Here is a 20,324-nt window from a genome sequence, read left to right on the forward strand (position 1 = left end):
CTGTCATAGTCATCAGATAACCTTTACATTAAGACAACAGGATTGTATAAGTAATACTGAATGTATACAAGACCAGCCATTTAACCATTTAGATAGTATAAAAACTGAGCTGTTTTTGATGTGACCAATAAGGATTATATTAATAATGAATTAATAATGACTGCCAATATTCACTAACATCTATTCCACATCTCTAAAGTGTTAATGTTACGGGTGTATACACCACTGTGATAAACTGCGCTGTGATACAGTGCCTTCAGAAACTATAACATATACAACATTTTGTTGTGTTACAGCTTTATTTTTTTCACCCATCTTCACATAATGACAGTGAAACATGTTTTTAGACATTTTTGCAAATGTATTGAAAAGCAAACATAGAAATATCTAATTTACATAAATATTCACACCCCTGAGTCAATACTTTGTAGAAGCACATTTGGCGGCGATTACAGCTTTGAGTCGTCTTTGGTATGTCTGTATCAGCTTTGCACATCTGGATTTGGGGATTTTCTCCCATTCATTCAAGCCCTGTTAAGTTTCCACATATTTTCAGTGGGATTCAAGTCTGGGCTTTTGTGAGGCCACTCAAGGACTTTCACATTCTGGTTCTGAAGCCATTCCAGCGTTGCTTTGTCTGTATGCTTGGGGTTATTGTTTTGTTGGAATGTAAATCTTCGCCCCAGTCTGAGGTCGTTAGCACTCTGAAGCGGGTTCTCATCAAGGATTTGCCTGTATTTGGCTCCATTAATTGTTTCCTCTATCCTTACCTGTCTCCCAGGCCCTGCCACTGAAAAGCATCCCCATAGCACAACGCTGCCACCACCGTGCTTCACGGTAGGGATGGTGTTAGACGGATGATGAGCTGTCCCTGGTTTTCTCCAGACATAGTGCTTTGCATTCAGGCCAAAGAGTGACATTTTTGTCTCATCAGACCACAGAATCTTTTGCCTTATGCTCTCTGAGTTTTTCACGTGACTTTTTGCAAACTCTAGACATGCTGTCATGTGCCTTTTTCTCAGGAGTGGCTTCCGTCTGGCCACTCTCCCATAAAGCCCAGATTGGTGAAGTGCTGTAGAGACTGTTGTCCTTCTGGCAGGTTCTCCCATCTTAGCCAAGGAACTCTGTAGTTCTGTCAGAGTGGTCATTGGGTTCTTAGTCACTTCCCTGACCAAGGTCCTTCTTGCCCGGTTGCTCAGTTTGGTCGGACGGCCAGCTCTAGGCAAAGTCTGGGTAGTTCCATATTTTTTTCAATTTCCCAATGATGGAGACCACTGTGCTCTTGGAAACTTTCAACACTCTAGAAATTGTTTTATACCCTTCCCCAGATACAGTGGGGAGAACAAGTATTTGATACACTGCCGATTTTGCAGGTTTTCCTACTTACAAAGCATGATGTAGAGGTCTGTAATTCTTATCATAGGGACACTTAAACTGTGAGAGACGGAATCTGAAACAAAAATCCAGAAAATCACATTGTATGACTTTTAAGTAATTAATTTGCATTTTATTGCATGACATAAGTATTTAATCACCTACCAACCAGTAAGAATTCCGGCTCTCACAGACCTGTCAGTTTTGCTTTAAGACGCCCTCCTGTTCTCCACTCATTACCTGTATTAACTGCACCTGTTTGAACTCGTTACCTGTATAAAAGACACCTGTCCACACACTCAATCAAACAGACTCCAACCTCTCCACAATGGCCAAGACCAGAGAGCTGTGTAAGGACATCAGGGATAAAATTGTAGACCTGCACAAGGCTGGGATGGTCTACAGGACAATAGGCAAGCAGCTTGGTGAGAAGGCAACAACTGTTGGCGCAATTATTAGAAAATGGAAGAAGTTCAAGATGACGGTCAATCACCCTCGGTCTGGGGCTCCATGCAAGATCTCACCTCGTGGGGCATCAATGAGGAAGGTGAGGGATCAGCCCACAACTACACGGCAGGACCTGGTCAATGACCTGAAGAGAGCTGGGACCACAGTCTCAAAGAAAACCATTAGTAACACACTACGCCGTCATGGATTAAAATCCTGCAGCGCACGCAAGGTCCCCCTGCTCAATCCAGCGCATGTCCAGACCCGTCTGAAATTTGCCAATGACCATCTGGATGATCCAGAGGAGGAATGGGTGAAGGTCATGTGGTCTGATGAGACAAAAATCGAGCTTTTTGGTCTAAACTCTACTCGCCGTGTTTGGAGGAAGAAGAAGGATGAGTACAACCCCAAGAACACCATCCCAACCGTGAAGCATGGAGGTGGAAACATCATTCTTTGGGGATGCTTTTCTGCAAAGGGGACAGGACGACTGCAGCGTATTGAGGGGAGGATGGATGGGTCCATGTATCGCGAGATCTTGGCCAACAACCTCCTTCCCTCAGTAAGAGCATTGAAGATGGGTCGTGGCTGGGTCTTCCAGCATGACAACGACCCAAAACACACAGCCAGGGCAACTAAGGAGTGGCTCCGTAAGAAGCATCTCAAGGTCCTGGAGTGGCCTAGCCAGTCTCCAGACCTGAACCCAATAGAACATCTTTGGAGGGAGCTGAAAGTCCGTATTGCCCAGCAACAGCCCCGAAACCTGAATGATCTGGAGAAGGTCTGTATGGAGGAATGGGCCAAAATCCCTGCTGCAGTGTGTGCAAACCTGGTCAAGACCTACAGGAAACGTATGATCTCTGTAATTGCAAACAAAGGTTTCTGTACCAAATATGAAGTGCTGCTCTTCTGATGTATCAAATACTTATGTCATGCAATAAAATTCTAATTAGTTACTTAAAAATCATACAATGTGATTTTCTGGAAAAAATTAGATTCCGTCTCTCACAGTTGAAGTGTACCTATGATAAAAATTACAGACCTCTACATGCTTTGTAAGTAGGAAAACCTGCAAAATCGGCAGTGTATCAAATACTTGTTCTCCCCACTGTATATGCCTCATCACAATTCTATCTCGGAGATCTAGTTTCTGCTCTGACATGCACTGGTGTGCTTCTTTCTAAATCATGTCCAAACAATTGAATTGGCCACAGGTGGACATCAATCAAGTTGTAGTGACATCTCAAGGATGATCAAAGGAAATTGGATGCACCTGAGCGCAATTTGGAGTGTCATAGCAAAGGGGTGTGAATACTTACAGTACCAGTCAAAAGTTTGGACACACCTACTCATTCAAGGGTTTTTCTTTATTTTTACTATTTTCTACATTGTAGAAAATAGTGAAGACATCAAAACTATGAAATAACACATATGGAATCATGTAGTAACCAAAAAAGTGTCAAACAAATCAAAATATATTTTAAATTTTAGATTATTCAAAGTAGCCACCTTTTGCTTTGATGAAAGCTTTGCACACTCTTCTCTCAACCAGCTTAATGAGGTAGTCACCTGGAATGCTTTTCCAGCAGTCTTGAAGGAGTTCCCACATATGCTGAGCACTTGTTGGCTGCTTTTCCTTCACTCTGCCGTCCAACTATTCCCAAACCATCTCAATTGGGTTGAAGTTGGGTGATTGTGGAGACCAGGTCATCTGACGCAGCACTCAATCACTCTCCTTCTTGGTCAAATAGCCGTTACACAGCCTGGAGGTGTGTTTTGGGTCATTGTCCTGTTGAAAAACAAATGATAGTCCCACTAAGCGCAAACCAGATGGGATGGCATATCGCTGCAGAATGCTGTGGTAGCAATGCTGGTTAAGTGTGCCTTGAATTCTAAATAAATCACAGAGTTTCACCAGCAAAGCAACGCCACACCATCACACCTCCTCCTCCATGCTTCACGGTGGGAACCACACATGCATAGATCATCCGTTTACCTACTCTGGGACTCACAAAGACACAGTGGTTGGAACCAGAAATCTCAAATTTGGACTCATCAGACCAAAATACAGATTTCTACTGGTCTAATGTCATTTGCTCGTGTTTCTTGGCCAAGCAAGTCTTTTCTTATTATTGGTGTCTTTATAGTGGTTTCTTTGCATCAAATCGACCATGAAGGCCTGATTCACGTGGCCTCCTCTGAACAGTTGATCTTGAGATGTGTCTGTTACTTGAACTGTGAAGCATTTATTTGGGCTGCAATCTGAGGTGCAGTTAATTGCCAATTTCTGAGGCTGGTAACTCTAATGAACTTATCCTCTGCAGCAGAGGTAACTCTGGGTCTTCCTTTCCTGTGGAGGTCCTCATGAGAGCCAGTTTTATGGTTTTTGCAACTGCACTTGAAGAAACTTTCAAAGTTCTTGACATTTTCCGTATTGACTGACCTTCATGTCTTAAAGTAATGATGGACTGTAATTTCTCTTTGCTTATTTGAGCTGTTCCTGCCATAATATGGACTTGGTCTTTTACCAAATAGGGCTACCTTCTGTATACCAACCCTACCTTGTCACAACACAACTGATTGTCTCAAACGCATTAATAAGGAAATACATTCCACAAATTAACTTTTAACAAGGCACAGCTGTTAATTGAAATATATTCTAGGTGACTACCTCATGAAGCTGGTTGAGAGAATACCAAGAGTGTGCAAAGCTTTCATCAAGGCAAAGAGTGGCTACTTTGTATGTAAATTAGATATTTTCTTATTTCATTTTCAATAAATTAGCTAACATTTCTAAACATGTTTTCACATTGTCATTATGGGTTATTGTGTGTAGATGGGTGAGAGAAAAATATATTTAATCCATTTTGATTTCAGGCTGTAACACAACAAAATGTGGAATAAGTCAAGGGGTATGAATAGTTTCTGAAGGCACTATTGCAATTTTAATGACATATCCCCTCTATCCCCACTATTCCTACTGATTGGCACCATGGGTAGTAGTAGTAATAAATGACTGGTCTTGTTGCTAAGTGATTATGTATTATTATCCTGATCAACAAGGAAAATGTGATATATGGGGGCAGTTTGTTGGACACAGATTAATCCTATTCCTGGAATAAAAAGAAAACTCAAAGGAGAATCTCCATCAAAAATGCTTTTTAGTCCAGGACTAGACTTAATGTGTCCAGACAACTGCCCAATAATGTTTATATATGACTAGATTGCCATATATTAAACTATTTTGCTTCTGTAAATGAAATGATGCTGTCAAACTGTTGTTTAAAACCCCAAATGGAATTGAGCCACTTTTCATTTTTTTTGCATATTAATAACTCAACAACGGGCAGGACCAGAAGATCGGGTGCTCTACATAGCTAATGACACTGAAATCCGAAGTTTTGTGTATCCGTTTAACCAGAGCCATGGACACAAACTCCTCACTCGCATTGAGGACAATGCCCGCATTATTGGGATGGATGCTCTGTTACACCAACAAAAGTTTATCTGGGCTACCCAGTTTAACCCTGGTGGACTTTTTTACAAAGAAATCCTAGACAAGAGTCAAACTGAAACTAATGCCGGAAACATAGTAAGTATCTCCAAAGGTGTGGTTAGGGTGGTTGGAAAGTCTACTTTACTTTTTAATGTATGATAGAGTTGTCCATTCAATGTCCGGTTACTAATATCCACAGGATAGCTGCAGTATTGTTTAAGTAACACTATTACAAGATATGCATGTTTTTTCTTTCTTTTCTAAAGCCATTGAAGCTACAGTATGTCTTGGTTATTGCATTTGAGCACAATTAATTATAGAATGATTATAGCCACGAGAGCTTGAATATAGCAGTGAGTGCTTGAAGATAAAATGTCTCAAATAGTCACATATCTAATGTGAGCAAGAGTACAGAACATGAGCAAGGTGCCAAGCTTTTTCCAGTTTTTGTTTGAATTAAAGGAGAATAATGACACATTTAGAAAAATTGTCTATGTTCCTAAACCCCTCTGACTCATTGTTGGACTGTCTGTCAAAGTGTGCACCTCTCTCACTCAGGGAGAGCGAGGTAGAGCTAGAGCGAGAGCTACGTCACAGGGTTATACAGCCCCCCACGCACTGCAGCGCTAGATAGATCTTTTTGGAAAAACGCAAAAATATTAACGTTCTATCACAGCGAAAATACTAAATCTGGGAAATCTAATCGATTGTGAGATATGGCATATACATTTTGTGTGATAAATTTGGGTCGCGGGTTCACAAGATCTCGGCCAAGCAAGGAGGGAACAGCAGCCAGCTCAATGAAAAACACACACACGAGGGGGCTCCTCATAACCACAACACACTGGCAGTTATCAAAATAGCCTACATCAGACATTAGCCCATCACCCAACGCGACACGTTTTTACTATGTTGTCAGAAGCATCATCTGACCTCACTAGGAGCCTATTTCATTTACCTCTTTCAATGCTCTGGAAACCAAGCAGAAAATGCTGTGCTCTAAGCCTCCCGATTGGTGCAGTGGTCTAAGGCACTGCATCGCAGTGCTTGAGGCGTCACTACAGAACCGGGTTCAACCGGCTGTGGCCGAGAGTCCCATAGGGCGGCGCACAACTGGCCCAGCGTTGTCCGGGTTAGGGGAGGGTTTGGCCCGGGGGGCTTTACGTATGGAGGATGTATGACTCGACCTTCGCCTCCCCGAGCCTGTTGGATCGTAATTGGATCGCAATTGGATATCACGAAATTGGGGAGAAAAGGGGGAGAAAAAAATTATGCAAAATGCTGTGCTCTAAAGTTGGCATCGTAGCCACACAAATACATTAGAAGATAATTGTCGATCTGATCAGAAACACTGTGCTCACAACCTTTGTCTCCTAAATGATGTCGCTGGTGTATTTTGTTAGAAGTTTTAAATATATTCCGCAATAGGCTATAAAGTTTTTCCCAGGTGCGAGCGTGGAACAACACACATAACGAGCTCGATGAATAGAATTAGATAAGAAAATATCCGGCTACCTTTCTGTCATGTCAACCATCCATCCAAATCAAACAATTCCATGTGTCCGCCTTCTGTCTTGATTAACATTCACATAGCCTATTCCATGATACAGTGAGGGAAAAAATTATTTGATCCCCTGCTGATTTTGTACGTTTGCCCACTGAAAAAGAAATGATCAGTCTATAATTTTAATAGTAGGTTTATTTGAACAGTGAGAGACAGAATAACAACAACAAAATCCAGAAAAACGCATGTAAAAAATGTTATAAATTTATTTGAATTTTAATGAGGGAAATAAGTATTTGACCCCTCTGCAAAACATGACCTAGTACTTGGTGGCAAAACCCTTGTTGGCAATCACAGAGGTCAAACGTTTCTTGTAGTTGACCACCAGGTTTGCACACATCTCAGGAGGGATTTTGTCCCACTCCTCTTTGCAGATCTTCTCCAAGTCATTAAGGTTTCGAGGCTGACGTTTGGCAACTCGAACCTTCAGCTCCCTCCACAGATTTTCTATGGGATTAAGGTCTGGAGACTGGCTAGGCCACTCCAGGACCTTAATGTGCTTCTTCTTGAGCCACTCCTTTGTTGCCTTGGCCGTGTGTTTTGGGTCATTGTAATGCTGGAATAGCCATCCACAACTTATTTTCAATGCCCTGGCTGAGGGAAGGAGGTTGTCACCCAAGATTTGACGGTACATGGCCCCGTCCATCGTCCCTTTGATGCGGTGAAGTTGTCCTGTCCCCTTAGCAGAAAAACACCCCCAAAGTATAATGTTTCCACCTCCATGTTTGACGGTGGGGATGGTGTTCTTGGGGTCATAGGCAGCATTCCTCCTCCTCCAAACATGGCGAGTTGAGTTGATGCCAAAGAGCTCCATTTTGGTCTCATCTGACCACAACACTTTCACCCAGTTCTCCTCTGAATCATTCAGATGTTCATTGGCAAACTTCAGACGGGCATGTATATGTGCTTTCTTGAGCAGGGGGACCTTGCGGGCGCTGCAGGATTTCAGTCCTTCACGGCATAGTGTGCTACCAATTGTTTTCTTGGTGACTATGGTCCCAGCTGTCTTGAGATCATTGACAAGATCCTCCCGTGTAGTTCTGAGCTGATTCCTCACTGTTCTCATGATCATTGCAACTCCACGAGGTGAGATCTTGCATGGAGCCCCAGGCCGAGGGAGATTGACAGTTATTTTGTGTTTCTTCCATTTGCGAATAATCGCACCAACTGTTGTCACCTTCTCACCAAGTTGCTTGGCAATGGTCTTGTAGCCCATTCCATTGTGTAGGTCTACAATCTTGTCCCTGACATCCTTGGAGAGCTCTTTGGTCTTGGCCATGGTGGAGAGTTTGGATTCTGATTGATTGATTGCTTCTGTGGACAGGTGTATTTTATACAGGTAACAAACTGAGATTAGGAGCACTCCCTTTTAGAGTGTGCTCCTAATCTCAGCTCGTTACCTGTATAAAAGACACCTGGGAGACAGAAATCTTTCTGATTGAGAGGGGTTCAAATACTTAATTCCCTCATTAAAATGCAAATCAATTTATAACATTTTTGCCATGCATTTTTCTGGATTTTTTTGTTGTTATTCTGTCTCTCACTGTTCAAATAAACCTGCCATTAAAATTATAGACTGATCATTTCTTTGTCAGTGGGCAAACGTACAAAATCAGCAGGGGATCAAATACTTTTTTCCCTCACTGTATGGGGTAATCCAATGATCAACACTGCAGCTGTTGATTGCAGTGATCAGCATTCCTCACGTATGCTATATAAATTATAATCAATACACGACTTTCACGAGTAGGGTATTTGATGCAAGGGTATTTGATGCAAACATAGGCTATAAGAATACTTTTCAATAATGCCTACATTATCACATTTTCTTGCTCGCTCGAGTTAGGCAATTTGGCCCAGGCTTGCAAATGAAATCCCATGCATCATTTTGTAAATTATTGTCATTATTCTACCGATTGGAAAATGTAAATGTAGGCTAATAATAAATGTAAAAATATTTGATCTACCCCAATGACAACTTGGACAGTGAGCAAAGATCGTTTTTCGATAGATGCATGCATCAGTACCTAGGCTATCTATTATATCTGCAACATACATTTTATTTACAATATGTTCGCTGTCAGCGGGCTACTGTAGGAAAATTACAATCTAATGAAACATTTGTTACATAAATGAGCCTTTTAGCCCATATGTGTCATCCTATGAAGTGGATGTTATGTTGCATGCTCAGTAGTCTTTCCCTCTAATTTTAGTAGATATATTTTGGGGTGTAGCCTACTGTCAGAGGGAAGATGGACAATATTGATTGGCAGGTGAAATGTAAAAGTGGGAGGCAGAGATCTCAGAAAATGTCAAATTGTGAACCCGTGACCCCAAATTTATCACATAAAATGTATATGCCATATCTCACAATCGATTTGACTTCACAAATGTTGTATTTCTGGTGTGACAGAACATTTATATTTTTGTAGATTAGAGTTTATTACACAAAGATCTATCTAGCACTGCAGTGCGTGGGGGGGCTGTATAACCTTGTGCCGTAGCTCTCGCTCTAGCTCTACCTCGCTCTCCCTGAGTGAGAGATGTCCTTGCTTTGACAGACAGTCCAACAACAAGTCAGAGGGGTTTAGGAACATGGACACGTTTTAGAAATGTGCCATTATTCCCCTTTAATGCAATGCATTTCTTGGACGATTCATTTTTCTCATTTGTAGATATGCCTACTGACAAAGTCGAAGAAAGCCATTACATTGTTTTATGATTAATCTTTCAATGTCATTTGGAGATACTCTTATTCAAAGACCATGATTTACATTAATCTAAAGTTTGAGCCATTGTTGTTACATTGGAAACATTACTGTATATAATAACCTGATCACACGCATGACATCTTACACATTAAACATAGGCTACTAAACCTTTACTAGCACCAAGTATTTCATTAGACATACCTTTATCATGTTTGATATGGGAAAGAATAGTGAGTGCATCTAAATAAGCCAATGGATAAGAATATTCTTCACATCTGAATGTTGAAAGTTTCAAGTTTATTTGCCATATTTAATACAAATACCTTGAAAGTCTTTGTCATGTTCACGCTTTCATGTTTACAAGCTCTGATTTTCCTTGAAGTGTTCAGACTTCCGTAGACCGAGGGATGTGTCAGCTGACTGGATTACAGGAAATATCTATTGGACAGACCATTCTCGGATGCACTGGTTCAGCTATTACACAGCTCACTGGACTAAGCTCAGATACTCTATAAACGTGGGCCAGCTCAGAGGGCCAAATTGCACCCGTCTGATAACTGACATTGCAGGAGAGCCGTATGCCATCACTGTCAACCCAGCCCGAGGGTAAGAGCATCCTTTTCATACAATGTTAAATTTAATCATTATGTTGTCACTTTATACCTTTTTGCTTCGTCGTTCTTTGGTAACTGCTGCATCCAAGATGGTTTCCAAGATGTGTTTTCTTTACTGATTTGTTAAGTCATAACTATAGACAGGGATTCCAGGGATTCTTTAAATATACAGTGGGGAGAACAAGTATTTGATACACTGTCGATTTTGCAGGTTTTCCTACTTACAAAGCATGTAGAGGTCTGTAATTTTTATCATAGGTACACTTCAACTGTGAGAGACGGAATCTAAAACAAAAATCCAGAAAATCACATTGTATGATTTTTAAGTATTGCATGACATAAGTATTTGATACATCAGAAAAGCAGAACTTAATATTTGGTACAGAAACCTTTGTTTGCAATTACAGAGATCATGCATTTCCTGTAGGTCTTGACCAGGTTTGCACACACTGCAGCAGGGATTTTGGCCCACTCCTCCATACAGACCTTCTCCAGATCCTTCAGGTTTCGGGGCTGTCGCTGGGCAATACGGACTTTCAGCTCCCTCCAAAGATTTTCTATTGGGTTCAGGTCTGGAGACTGGCTAGGCCACTCCAGGACCTTGAGATGCTTCTTACGGAGCCACTCCTTAGTTGCCCTGGCTGTGTGTTTTGGGTCGTTGTCATGCTGGAAGACCCAGCCACGACCCATCTTCAATGCTCTTACTGAGGGATGGAGGTTGTTGGCCAAGATTTCGCGATACATGGCCCCATCCATCCTCCCCTCAATACGGTGCAGTCGTCCTGTCCCCTTTGCAGAAAAGCATCCCAAAAGAATTATGTTTCCACCTCCATGCTTCACGGTTGGGATGGTGTTCTTGGGGTTGTACTCATCCTTCTTCTTCCTCCAAACACGGCGAGTGGAGTTTAGACCAAAAAGCTCTATTTTTGTCTCATCAGACCACATGACCTTCTCCCATTCCTCCTCTGGATCATCCAGATGGCCATTGGCAAACTTCAGACGGGCCTGGACATGCGCTGGCTTGAGCAGGGGCACCTTGCGTGCACTGCAGGATTTTAATCCATGACGGCGTAGTGTGTTACTAATGGTTTTCTTTGAGACTGTGGTCCCAGCTCTATTCAGGTCATTGACCAGGTCCTGCCGTGTAGTTCTGGGCTGATCCCTCACCTTCCTCATGATCATTGATGCCCCACGAGGTAAGATCTTGCATGGAGCCCCAGACCGAGGGTGATTGACCGTCATCTTGAACTTCTTCCATTTTCTAATAATTGCGCCAACAGTTGTTGCCTTCTCACCAAGCTGCTTGCCTATTGTCCTGTAGCCCATCCCAGCCTTGTGCAGGTCTACAATTTTATCCCTGATGTCCTTACACAGCTCTCTGGTCTTGGCCATTGTGGAGAGGTTGGAGTCTGTTTGATTGAGTGTGTGGACAGGTGTCTTTTATACAGGTAACGAGTTCAAACAGGTGCAGTTAATACAGGTAATGAGTGGAGAACAGGAGGGCTTCTTAAAGAAAAACTAACAGGTCTGTGAGAGCCGGACTTCTTACTGGTTGGTAGGTGATCAAATACTTATGTCATGCAATAAAATGCAAATTAATTACTTAAAAATCATACAATGTGATTTTCTGGATTTTTTTATTACCTATGATAAAAATTACAGACCTCTACATGCTTTGTTAGTAGGAAAACCTGCAAAATCGGCAGTGTATCAAATACTTGTTCTCCCCACTGTAGCAGGCATTCCAGGGATTCTTTGAATATAGCAGGGATTCTATAAGTATAGACAGGGATTCCTATCTCTGTGCATTTAATCCCCTGATATCCATTAAACCAGATGCTATGGAGACCCAACAGAAAATGCTTGTCTTTGTACCTTCTACAGGATGATGTATTGGACAGTAATAGGTGATCATTCTCATATTGAGGAGTCGGCTATGGATGGGTCCATGCGTAGGATCTTTTTGGAGAAGAACCTCAGGAGACCAACAGGTATCTACAGTACAGTGTCTCCTCATGTCACATTAGTATGTTTGATTTAGCTAACATACTGTACCACAGGAGAAAACTTTTTGACAACTGAATGAAGTGTGAAGACTGAAACAGTAGGGAAATGTCATTACACATACACATCATATTTATCTGCCTGTATTTTCCAAGTCCATACATATATTTTCATTAAGATGTGATGTTGTAAACTAGCCTAGTTCCAGATCTGTCTGTGCAGTCTTGTTAATGGCAATGACTGTAGGAGTTGGCAAGACAGCAAATACCGATCTGGGACCAGGCTAGTTGTAGACTAGAGGATAAAGCTATTTAAAATAAGGCCATGGAAAAAAGTAAATTAATGTCTCTGACACACCAAACCTGTTGTGATGGTGCTGGGGGAGACACTTGGTGCTGATCTAGTTTTTAAAGATGGTTTGGCCTCCTTTAATATCAGGGACCCATGAACTGTCTCGGTCAAGGTAGAGGGAATTCATAATCTGTGGAAAAACGCACACCCATTTAATCACCATGGCATCTTGGGTTGTTTATCCACCCCAACACATGATAGGAATAAAAAGTCACTTATGAACAGAAATGTAGACTTAACACCAAAAGTCTGTCATCAAAAGAAAATACAAATATGCTTGTATATATATATATATATATATATATATATATATATATATATATATATATATATATATATATATATATATATCCTGTAGTATGATTCCATTTCAAAGTTAATGACTTTCTCTCGGCTGCATAGGAAGTGAGGTACCAAGAGGAGATAAATGAAAAAACTGTCAGTTTATGCGGTCTATCCGCAGTTTATATGGAACGTTGACAGCTGCAATCCATGCTATTGTGTTCAAATATTTCAAAAACACTGTTTAGAATTCTCTTTCTGAGGGCTCTCAGAATGAAAGCGTCCATATTGATCATTACAAAATTCATAAGGAAAATAAATATCATTCTCTCATCCTCCCCCAGGTCTGGCCATCGATTATTTCAACCAACGTTTGTACTGGGCTGATCCTGAGCTCTCCGAGATAGGCAGTGTGAGATTGGATGGGTCGGACCCTCTAGTGGCAATCAGTGACAGACACGGTAACACTACCCCGAGAACAAAACAAATATTTACTTTCCAAGCACATACTAGTTACTGATGTGATAGTCATTTAATTTCCTCTACATTTTATCAACAGATTGCTACAATAACATAGAGTGTGTGCGTGAGTGTGCAGTCTTTGCCTTGGGGGGGGGGGGAGGAGGGTAGTGGCTGTGGCCAATGGCACAGTCTACCACCAAAATGTTTAGAGGCCCTCTTGGCCGCAGAGACAGCATTTTGTTCTTTTAAAGCTAATTTCTTGCAATTCTACACATTTTGCCATGGCTTATGCCGTGTTTGTATGCTATCTGAGTGACTCAAACTTAACAAAATCAATAGGGGCCCCCATGACATGACATTTAAAAAAAGAAAAATATTCTCCCTGACTGTCTAGTTTTTATTTTGGTGGTTGTTTGTTCTCAAAGATGATCTTATAAAAAAATATATATATAGCTCCATTATCTTTTCTACATACTTTATATTTGGTTTTAGTCGTTTAAGTTTACACTGAAAACCTTTTACCATCCAGAATAGGATTTTCAAAAAAAACATGTACATTTATATATATATATATATATATCATTTTTATTTTTTCACACAGTGTTTATGGTCATATGCGTCTTTCCACCCTACCTTCATTCTGTTTCCATGGCTGTGTTTACAGGAATATCCCAGCCATACAGGATTGACATATTTGAAGACTACATCTACGGGACTGGGCTAAAACATGAAGTCTTCCGAGTTCACAAGTATGGCAAACAGCCTGTGGAGTTTCTCCACTTGGGTCTCGAGAAAACTACCAATGTCATGATCTCCCACCGATACGAGCAGCAAGATGGTAAATATATAAAATCTACTGCTGTGTTTCAGTGGGTATTTTTATTAATACAAATGTTAATGAGGGTCATGGGTAATACAGGGAAATTAGGAGGGTCATGTGCATAGTGAAAGTTCTATTTGAATAGCCTTCAAGATTAAATGGAAGCATAACAGGGGAAACTAACATGATATTACAGTAACAAACAATAGTAACGGCAATGCACCAATGTAGTGTTGATATTCTAGCTGGTTCACCAACACAGAGTGCAGATAACTGGGTCCACAGCCTGAATGGAAATGGAGGAGCTCTGTTTCTTGAGCTAGTTTTTCATTTTCTCAAGTGTGGGACATGAGAGAGTCATCTTATCTCCCATGTTAGGACCAATCGAACCAATATATCCCTCATCCTCTGCCTCTCCACTTCTCTTTTTCCAGTAGCCCTCGGTTGCTTTTTGTTATCTGTATAGTGTTTATGGTTGTGGAGCGTCGGACAATAAAGGGCAGCTGAACCGTTCCCCAAAGACTCATTAGTTCAGCCATGTAGCCTACTCTTCGGGCAGCAGAACTGACTGCACAGCTAGCAGAACAGAAAGACCAGGAGTGTTACTGTTGGTTTGATGTCTTCAGCAGAACACACAGACACCCTATTATTTCGCTAGCTTTGAACCACGATGATCCCCATAACCCCAAACACAACAAATCTGTGTAATTGGAGAACTGTGTTTTTTTCAGTTATTATTGAAAACCCAACACTTCCATTGACTTATTGGAGCAATATGGCAGCATGCTGCTGATGTGGTGCATATCAGAGTAGTGTTCACTAACAGGGCATAGTAGTCCTCTAGGACCAGGAATTGAGTGGAATATGGACCATATCGCTTGTCGATTCTGAATATAAATACATTGGTGGATAGTATGAGCTAAATCATAAATTCCCTGTCTGTTTGCCTCAGAATGTTAATGTTTAATGGAAGAACAATAATAAAGGAATGGACGTTTTTTATTTGACGTCTGTATTGAAGCTTCGGCTTGAATGATAAATCCTCTTGGCATTTGCCTCTTGTCTTTCTGCAGCGGTCAACCCATGCCTGAGAATGAACTGTGACTTCATGTGTCTACTGAACCCAACGGGCGCCACCTGCACCTGTCCAGAAGGGAAGGTACTGGTCAACGGCTCCTGCAGTGATGTCAACATCTCAGGTAAGCTCGTCAAGACCCCTGCTTAGACCTCACCTACTGCCTGCAAATCAAATCTAATCAAATAAAATTTTATTGGCCACATGCGCCGAATACAACAGGTGCAGACATTACAGTGAAATGCTTACTTACAGCCCTTAACCAACAGTGCATTTATTTTTTATAAAAAAGTAGAATAAAACAACAAAAAAGTGTTGAGAAAAAAAGAGCAGAAGTAAAATAAAATAACAGTAGGGAGGCTATATATACAGGGGGGTACCGGTGCAGAGTCAATGTGCGGGGGCACCGGCTAGTTGAAGTAATATGTACATGTGGGTAGAGTTAAAGTGACTATGCATAAATAATTAACAGAGTAGCAGCAGTGTAAAAAGATGGGGTGGGGGGGGCAGTGCAAATAGTCTGGGTAGCCATGATTAGCTATTCAGGAGTCTTATGGCTTGGGGGTAGAAGCTGTTGAGAAGTCTTTTGGACCTAGACTTGGCACTCCTGTACCGCTTGCCGTGCGGTAGTAGAGAGAACAGTCTATGACTAGGGTGGCTGGAGTCTTTGACAATTTTGAGGGTGTTCCTCTGACACCGCCTGGTATAGAGGTCCTGGATGGCAGGAAGCTTGGCCCCAGTGATGTACTGGGCCGTACGCACTACCCTCTGTAGTGCCTTGCGGTCGGAGGCCAAGCAGTTGCCATACCAGGCGGTGATGCAACCAGTCAGGATGCTCTCGATGGTGCAGCTGTATAATTTTTTGAGGATCTGAGGACCCATGCCAAATCTTTTCAGTCTCCTGAGGGGGAATAGGCTTTCTCGTGCCCTCTTCACGACTGTCTTGGTGTGTTTGGACCATGATAGTTCGTTGGTGATGTGGACACCAAGGAACTTGAAGCTCTCAACCAGTTCCACTACAGCCCCGTCGATGAGAATGGGGGTGTGCTCAGTCCTCTTTTTTTTCCTGTAGTCCACAATCATCTCCTTTGTCTTGGTCACGTTGAGGGAGAGGTTGTTATCCTGGCACCACACGGCCAGGTCTCTGACCTCCTCCCTATAGGCTGTCTCATCGTTGTCGGTGATCAGGCCTACCACTGTTGTGTCGTCGGAAAACTTAATGATGGTGTTGGAGTCGTGCCTGGCCATGCAGTCATGGGTGAACAGGGAGTACAGGAGGGGTTCTGAGCACGCACCCCTGAGGGGCCCCCGTGTTGAGGATCAGTGTGGCAGATGTGTTGTTACCTACCCTTACTACCTGGGGGCGGCCCGTCAGGAAGTCCAGGATCCAGTTGCAGAGGGAGGTGTTTAGTCCCAGGATCCTTAGCTTAGTGATGAGCTTAGAGGGCACTATGGTGTTGAATGCTGAGCTGTAGTCAATGAATAGCATTCTCACGTAGGTGTTCCTCTTGTCCAGGTGGGAAAGGGCAGTGTGGAGTGCAATAGAGATTGCATCATCTGTGGATCTGTTGGGGCGGTATGCAAATTGGAGTGGGTCTAGGGTTTCTGGGATAATGGTGTTGATGTGAGCCATGACCAGCCTTTCAAAGCACTTCATGGCTACAAATGTCAGTGCTACGGGTCGGTAGTCATTTAGGCAGGTTATCTTAGAGTCCTTGGGCACGGGGACAATGGTGGTCTGCTTGAAACATGTTGGTATTACAGACTCAGTCAGGGACATGTTGAAAATGTCAGTGAAGACACTTGCCAGTTGGTCAGCACATGCTCGGAGTACACGTCCTGGTAATACGTCTGGCCCTGCAGCCTTGTGAATGTTGACCTGCTTAAAAGTCTTACGTCACCTCTAAAACTGCTACAGGAGCAAGACCCAGCTGAGAAGGAACTTGGCCAATGCAAATTAATGAAGTAAAATCTTTCTGAATCTCTCAGCATTTTGTGTATTTCAAAAGAAGTGTCACAAGCTGGGCTTGAACTCAGGTCTCAGATGTGGACAGTTGGGTGTTCAACCCCTTAGCCACAGAGGAGGTATAGTTGGACCCAAATGAAACACCCAAGGCAATACTCCAGGCAAGTAGATTTAATGTAAAAAAAGGTTCGTTGCACTTCAAAAATAATCCAACAAAAGTTATTCTCAGAAAGAGGTATACTAACAGAGGTACAGTAAACAAAACAGGAGGCAAAACAAAATAACTCCACGAGGGGAGAAAAACAAACCAAAGATAACTTAGAAAAGCTTACTTGGAAAGACTCTGTGGGACAAAGCAGGAGACACATAGCCAGGACTCAAAAACCAAGTGAGGAACAAGGGGAAAAAACACAGCTAAAATACTCTAGGGGAAACAAGGCACAGGTGACCTGGATCAAGCTAATAAGGACACACGAGGAAGAACTAAGGCAGAGGAGAACACAGATGACCTCTAGAGGCCCGGAGACAAACAGGAGGCAGGGAGCTGACAAGAAGACTTGAAATTGAAGGAGCATGTTTTGAAATGATAGAATAAGATGACATGCTTGTACAGTATCAACCTCTTTCTACTGGCCCAGGGCTAAATGAATGTATCTGTAGACACTGATGATATTCATAGTTTACAAATAAAAGGTACTTCAAAAAGCTGTGTGTACAAGATCAGCATAACGAACATACTGTCTTGATGTGTTGAAGGCGAGCTGTGCCGGCCACCGTGTGAGAACGGCGGGCGCTGCCTGGCCAATGAGAAAGGGGACTGGCGTTGCTACTGTTGGCCTGACTTTTCTGGAGAACGCTGTGAGGTCAACCACTGCACCGACTACTGCCTCAATGGAGGCACCTGCATGGGCTCACCCCTGGGTGAGTCTGCTGTTAAAATCCATATTTTGATTGGTGGATGGCTGGATTGATTGATTGATCATAAGGTGATTGACATAAGCTGTTATGTGCCCAGGTGTCTTTACTAATAAGTCGTTAGTTTAAGAACTCTCTAGGTTGTTGGGAGTGGTCAGTAGCTAAAGATGTTTGTGCTATAACAGTCTTATAAATTGATTGATTGATTTTGGTAGTACAAGCGTATTATACTTTGTTTACACAGGCAGCCCAATTCTGATCTTCTTTTGACCAATCAGGTCAGCTCTGAAAAATATCTGATGTGAAAGATCTAATGTGATTGGTCAAAAGACAAATTAGTGGAAAAGTTATCATAATTGGGCTGCCTGTGTAAACGCAGCCATAGAGTCAAGACATTATAATGGAACTGATCATGTTTCATATTGTTAGTTTGCCACTCATCCTTTCTAACATGGATAAACTAAAATAGTGCAGAGCACCTGAGTTTTACTTTACGTCTCTTTGCTACAAACCAGTCAACCGGTTACATAATGCATGCAAGAGGGAAATTATTCACAACATCTGAGTCTTAGCACCGATGGACTGTGTGGACTCACGAGCAATTACCCATAGAGAAAGATACATTTGGATTACTGTGGTTTCCTGACTGTTACTCAAATAAATAATACATGTTTTGAAGGTTTGTGGAAATATTAAATCACTTCATGGATTGCAAGGAATTCATTTCGCTGTACTTGTGCATGTGACATTAAAACTTGAAACTGAAACTAAACCTTAAAAAATGCAGAAAGTCCATTTTAGAGAGAATGCTAAATATAATAGCTGAATGTTGAATGCTAACATAAATAGCATAAATACGGTTATTGAACAGTCAGAGTAGTTTTATTGCTCCTGTCATGACTGGGGGTAGATACAGTATATAGAGATTTGTCTACGACTTTTGATTTGAATCTTTTAGTCTGGGAAGTGAAATGTTTGCACTTAAAACATATTTTCTCATCTCCTCGTAATAATAAATGTGTAATCTATCATAAAATACTTTAATTTGCTACAGTCTCTGGTCATTTTATTTACAATATCTAAGTACACTCTTGGCCAGGAGAAATGAAGACCAGGTATTTGATAGTTTAGGAATAATGTGTTGAGAACATGTTCTCAGTCCATTGACTTCAAGCTGTCCGTTATTTGTATTATGACAGCAGTATTTGGCTAGTGAGCTGGACAGATGCCTGATATGTCTTTCAGTGATATGCAATAACTTATTCATATGTGATTGAAGCGAAGTGAGTATTGCAGAAGGATTATAAATTATTTGGAGAGTTGGAGGAAAGCTTTCTCCTTCCTTTGTTGACTATCAGTCTTATTTTGTGCTTGGTTCACAAGCGCAGTCAGTGCTCTGTGTTATATGTCCAATGCAGTCAAAGAGGAGTGAAACAAAGTGATGGGATATTTGTTCCGCTGCTGGGCATAGAGACACTGACTGTTCTGTCTGTTCATTCATGCTTTGCGACTGACTGATTTTTCATAAAGTAAGAGGTTTCGCTGCGTTGAGCAGGCTTGGGGAGTATTGCTCTAAATGAGCGATGGAAGCTGAGCTTGGGAGAGCTTACTGTCAAATGTGTTTCCTCATGTACCCCAGTTTGGTGATTATGAGAACAGGCCTCACTGGAGGCAGCCACTGTTATCAATTAAAGGACTGAAAATATGTCAATTATATATCTCTGACCTCCAGGCACCTTGTGTTATTAAGAACCCGCTATCTTTTTTCGGATACTTGTTAGTCAGCTTTGGGAACAAACACACACAACCTTAAAAACACTTGAGTTGATAACCATGCCCAGAATGGTCAGCCAAACTTCTCTTCTCTTCTCTTTCTCTCTCCTCCTCTTTCCCCCCTCTCCTCCCTCTGTTCTCTCCTCTCTCCCTCAAGGCAAGCCAACGTGTCGGTGCCCTGTAGGGTTTACAGGTCCGTTCTGTGAGAAGCGGGTGTGTGATAACCACTGTCTGAATGGTGGTACTTGTGATGTCAGCTTAGGGAACCAGCCGGTGTGCCGCTGCATGGCAGAGTATACTGGAGACCGCTGTCTTTACCGTGAGTAAATGGATCCAATTGCATATTGACTCTTGGAGTTGCCCAGTGTTTCTTGGGGTGGTCCTCTGTAGCTCAGTTTGTAGAGCATTGCTCTTGCAATGTCAGGATAGTGGTTTGATTCCCGGGACCACCCATACATACAAATATTATG

At 42.0% G+C, this 20,324-nt stretch overlaps 1 protein-coding gene across 1 annotated transcript in view; it reads left to right on the top strand.

The window, feature by feature from the left end:
- Positions 1-20,324, top strand: part of LOC311128814 (low-density lipoprotein receptor-related protein 1B-like) — a gene marked incomplete at both ends in the record, with an annotated part of 602,749 nt that overhangs the window by 571,202 nt on the left and 11,223 nt on the right. Inside the window, 8 exons of the mRNA XM_084161045.1 lie at positions 5,172-5,413; positions 9,975-10,198; positions 12,091-12,197; positions 13,188-13,304; positions 13,970-14,143; positions 15,199-15,324; positions 17,923-18,087; positions 20,012-20,173. Coding sequence (XP_084017171.1) covers positions 5,172-5,413; positions 9,975-10,198; positions 12,091-12,197; positions 13,188-13,304; positions 13,970-14,143; positions 15,199-15,324; positions 17,923-18,087; positions 20,012-20,173 — 1,317 coding nt within the window. The remainder of the gene's footprint in view (positions 1-5,171; positions 5,414-9,974; positions 10,199-12,090; positions 12,198-13,187; positions 13,305-13,969; positions 14,144-15,198; positions 15,325-17,922; positions 18,088-20,011; positions 20,174-20,324) is intronic.

The sequence above is a fragment of the Coregonus lavaretus genome, assembly GCF_964263955.1.
Source record: "Coregonus lavaretus genome assembly, chromosome: 5".
Lineage (NCBI taxonomy): Eukaryota > Metazoa > Chordata > Actinopteri > Salmoniformes > Salmonidae > Coregonus > Coregonus lavaretus.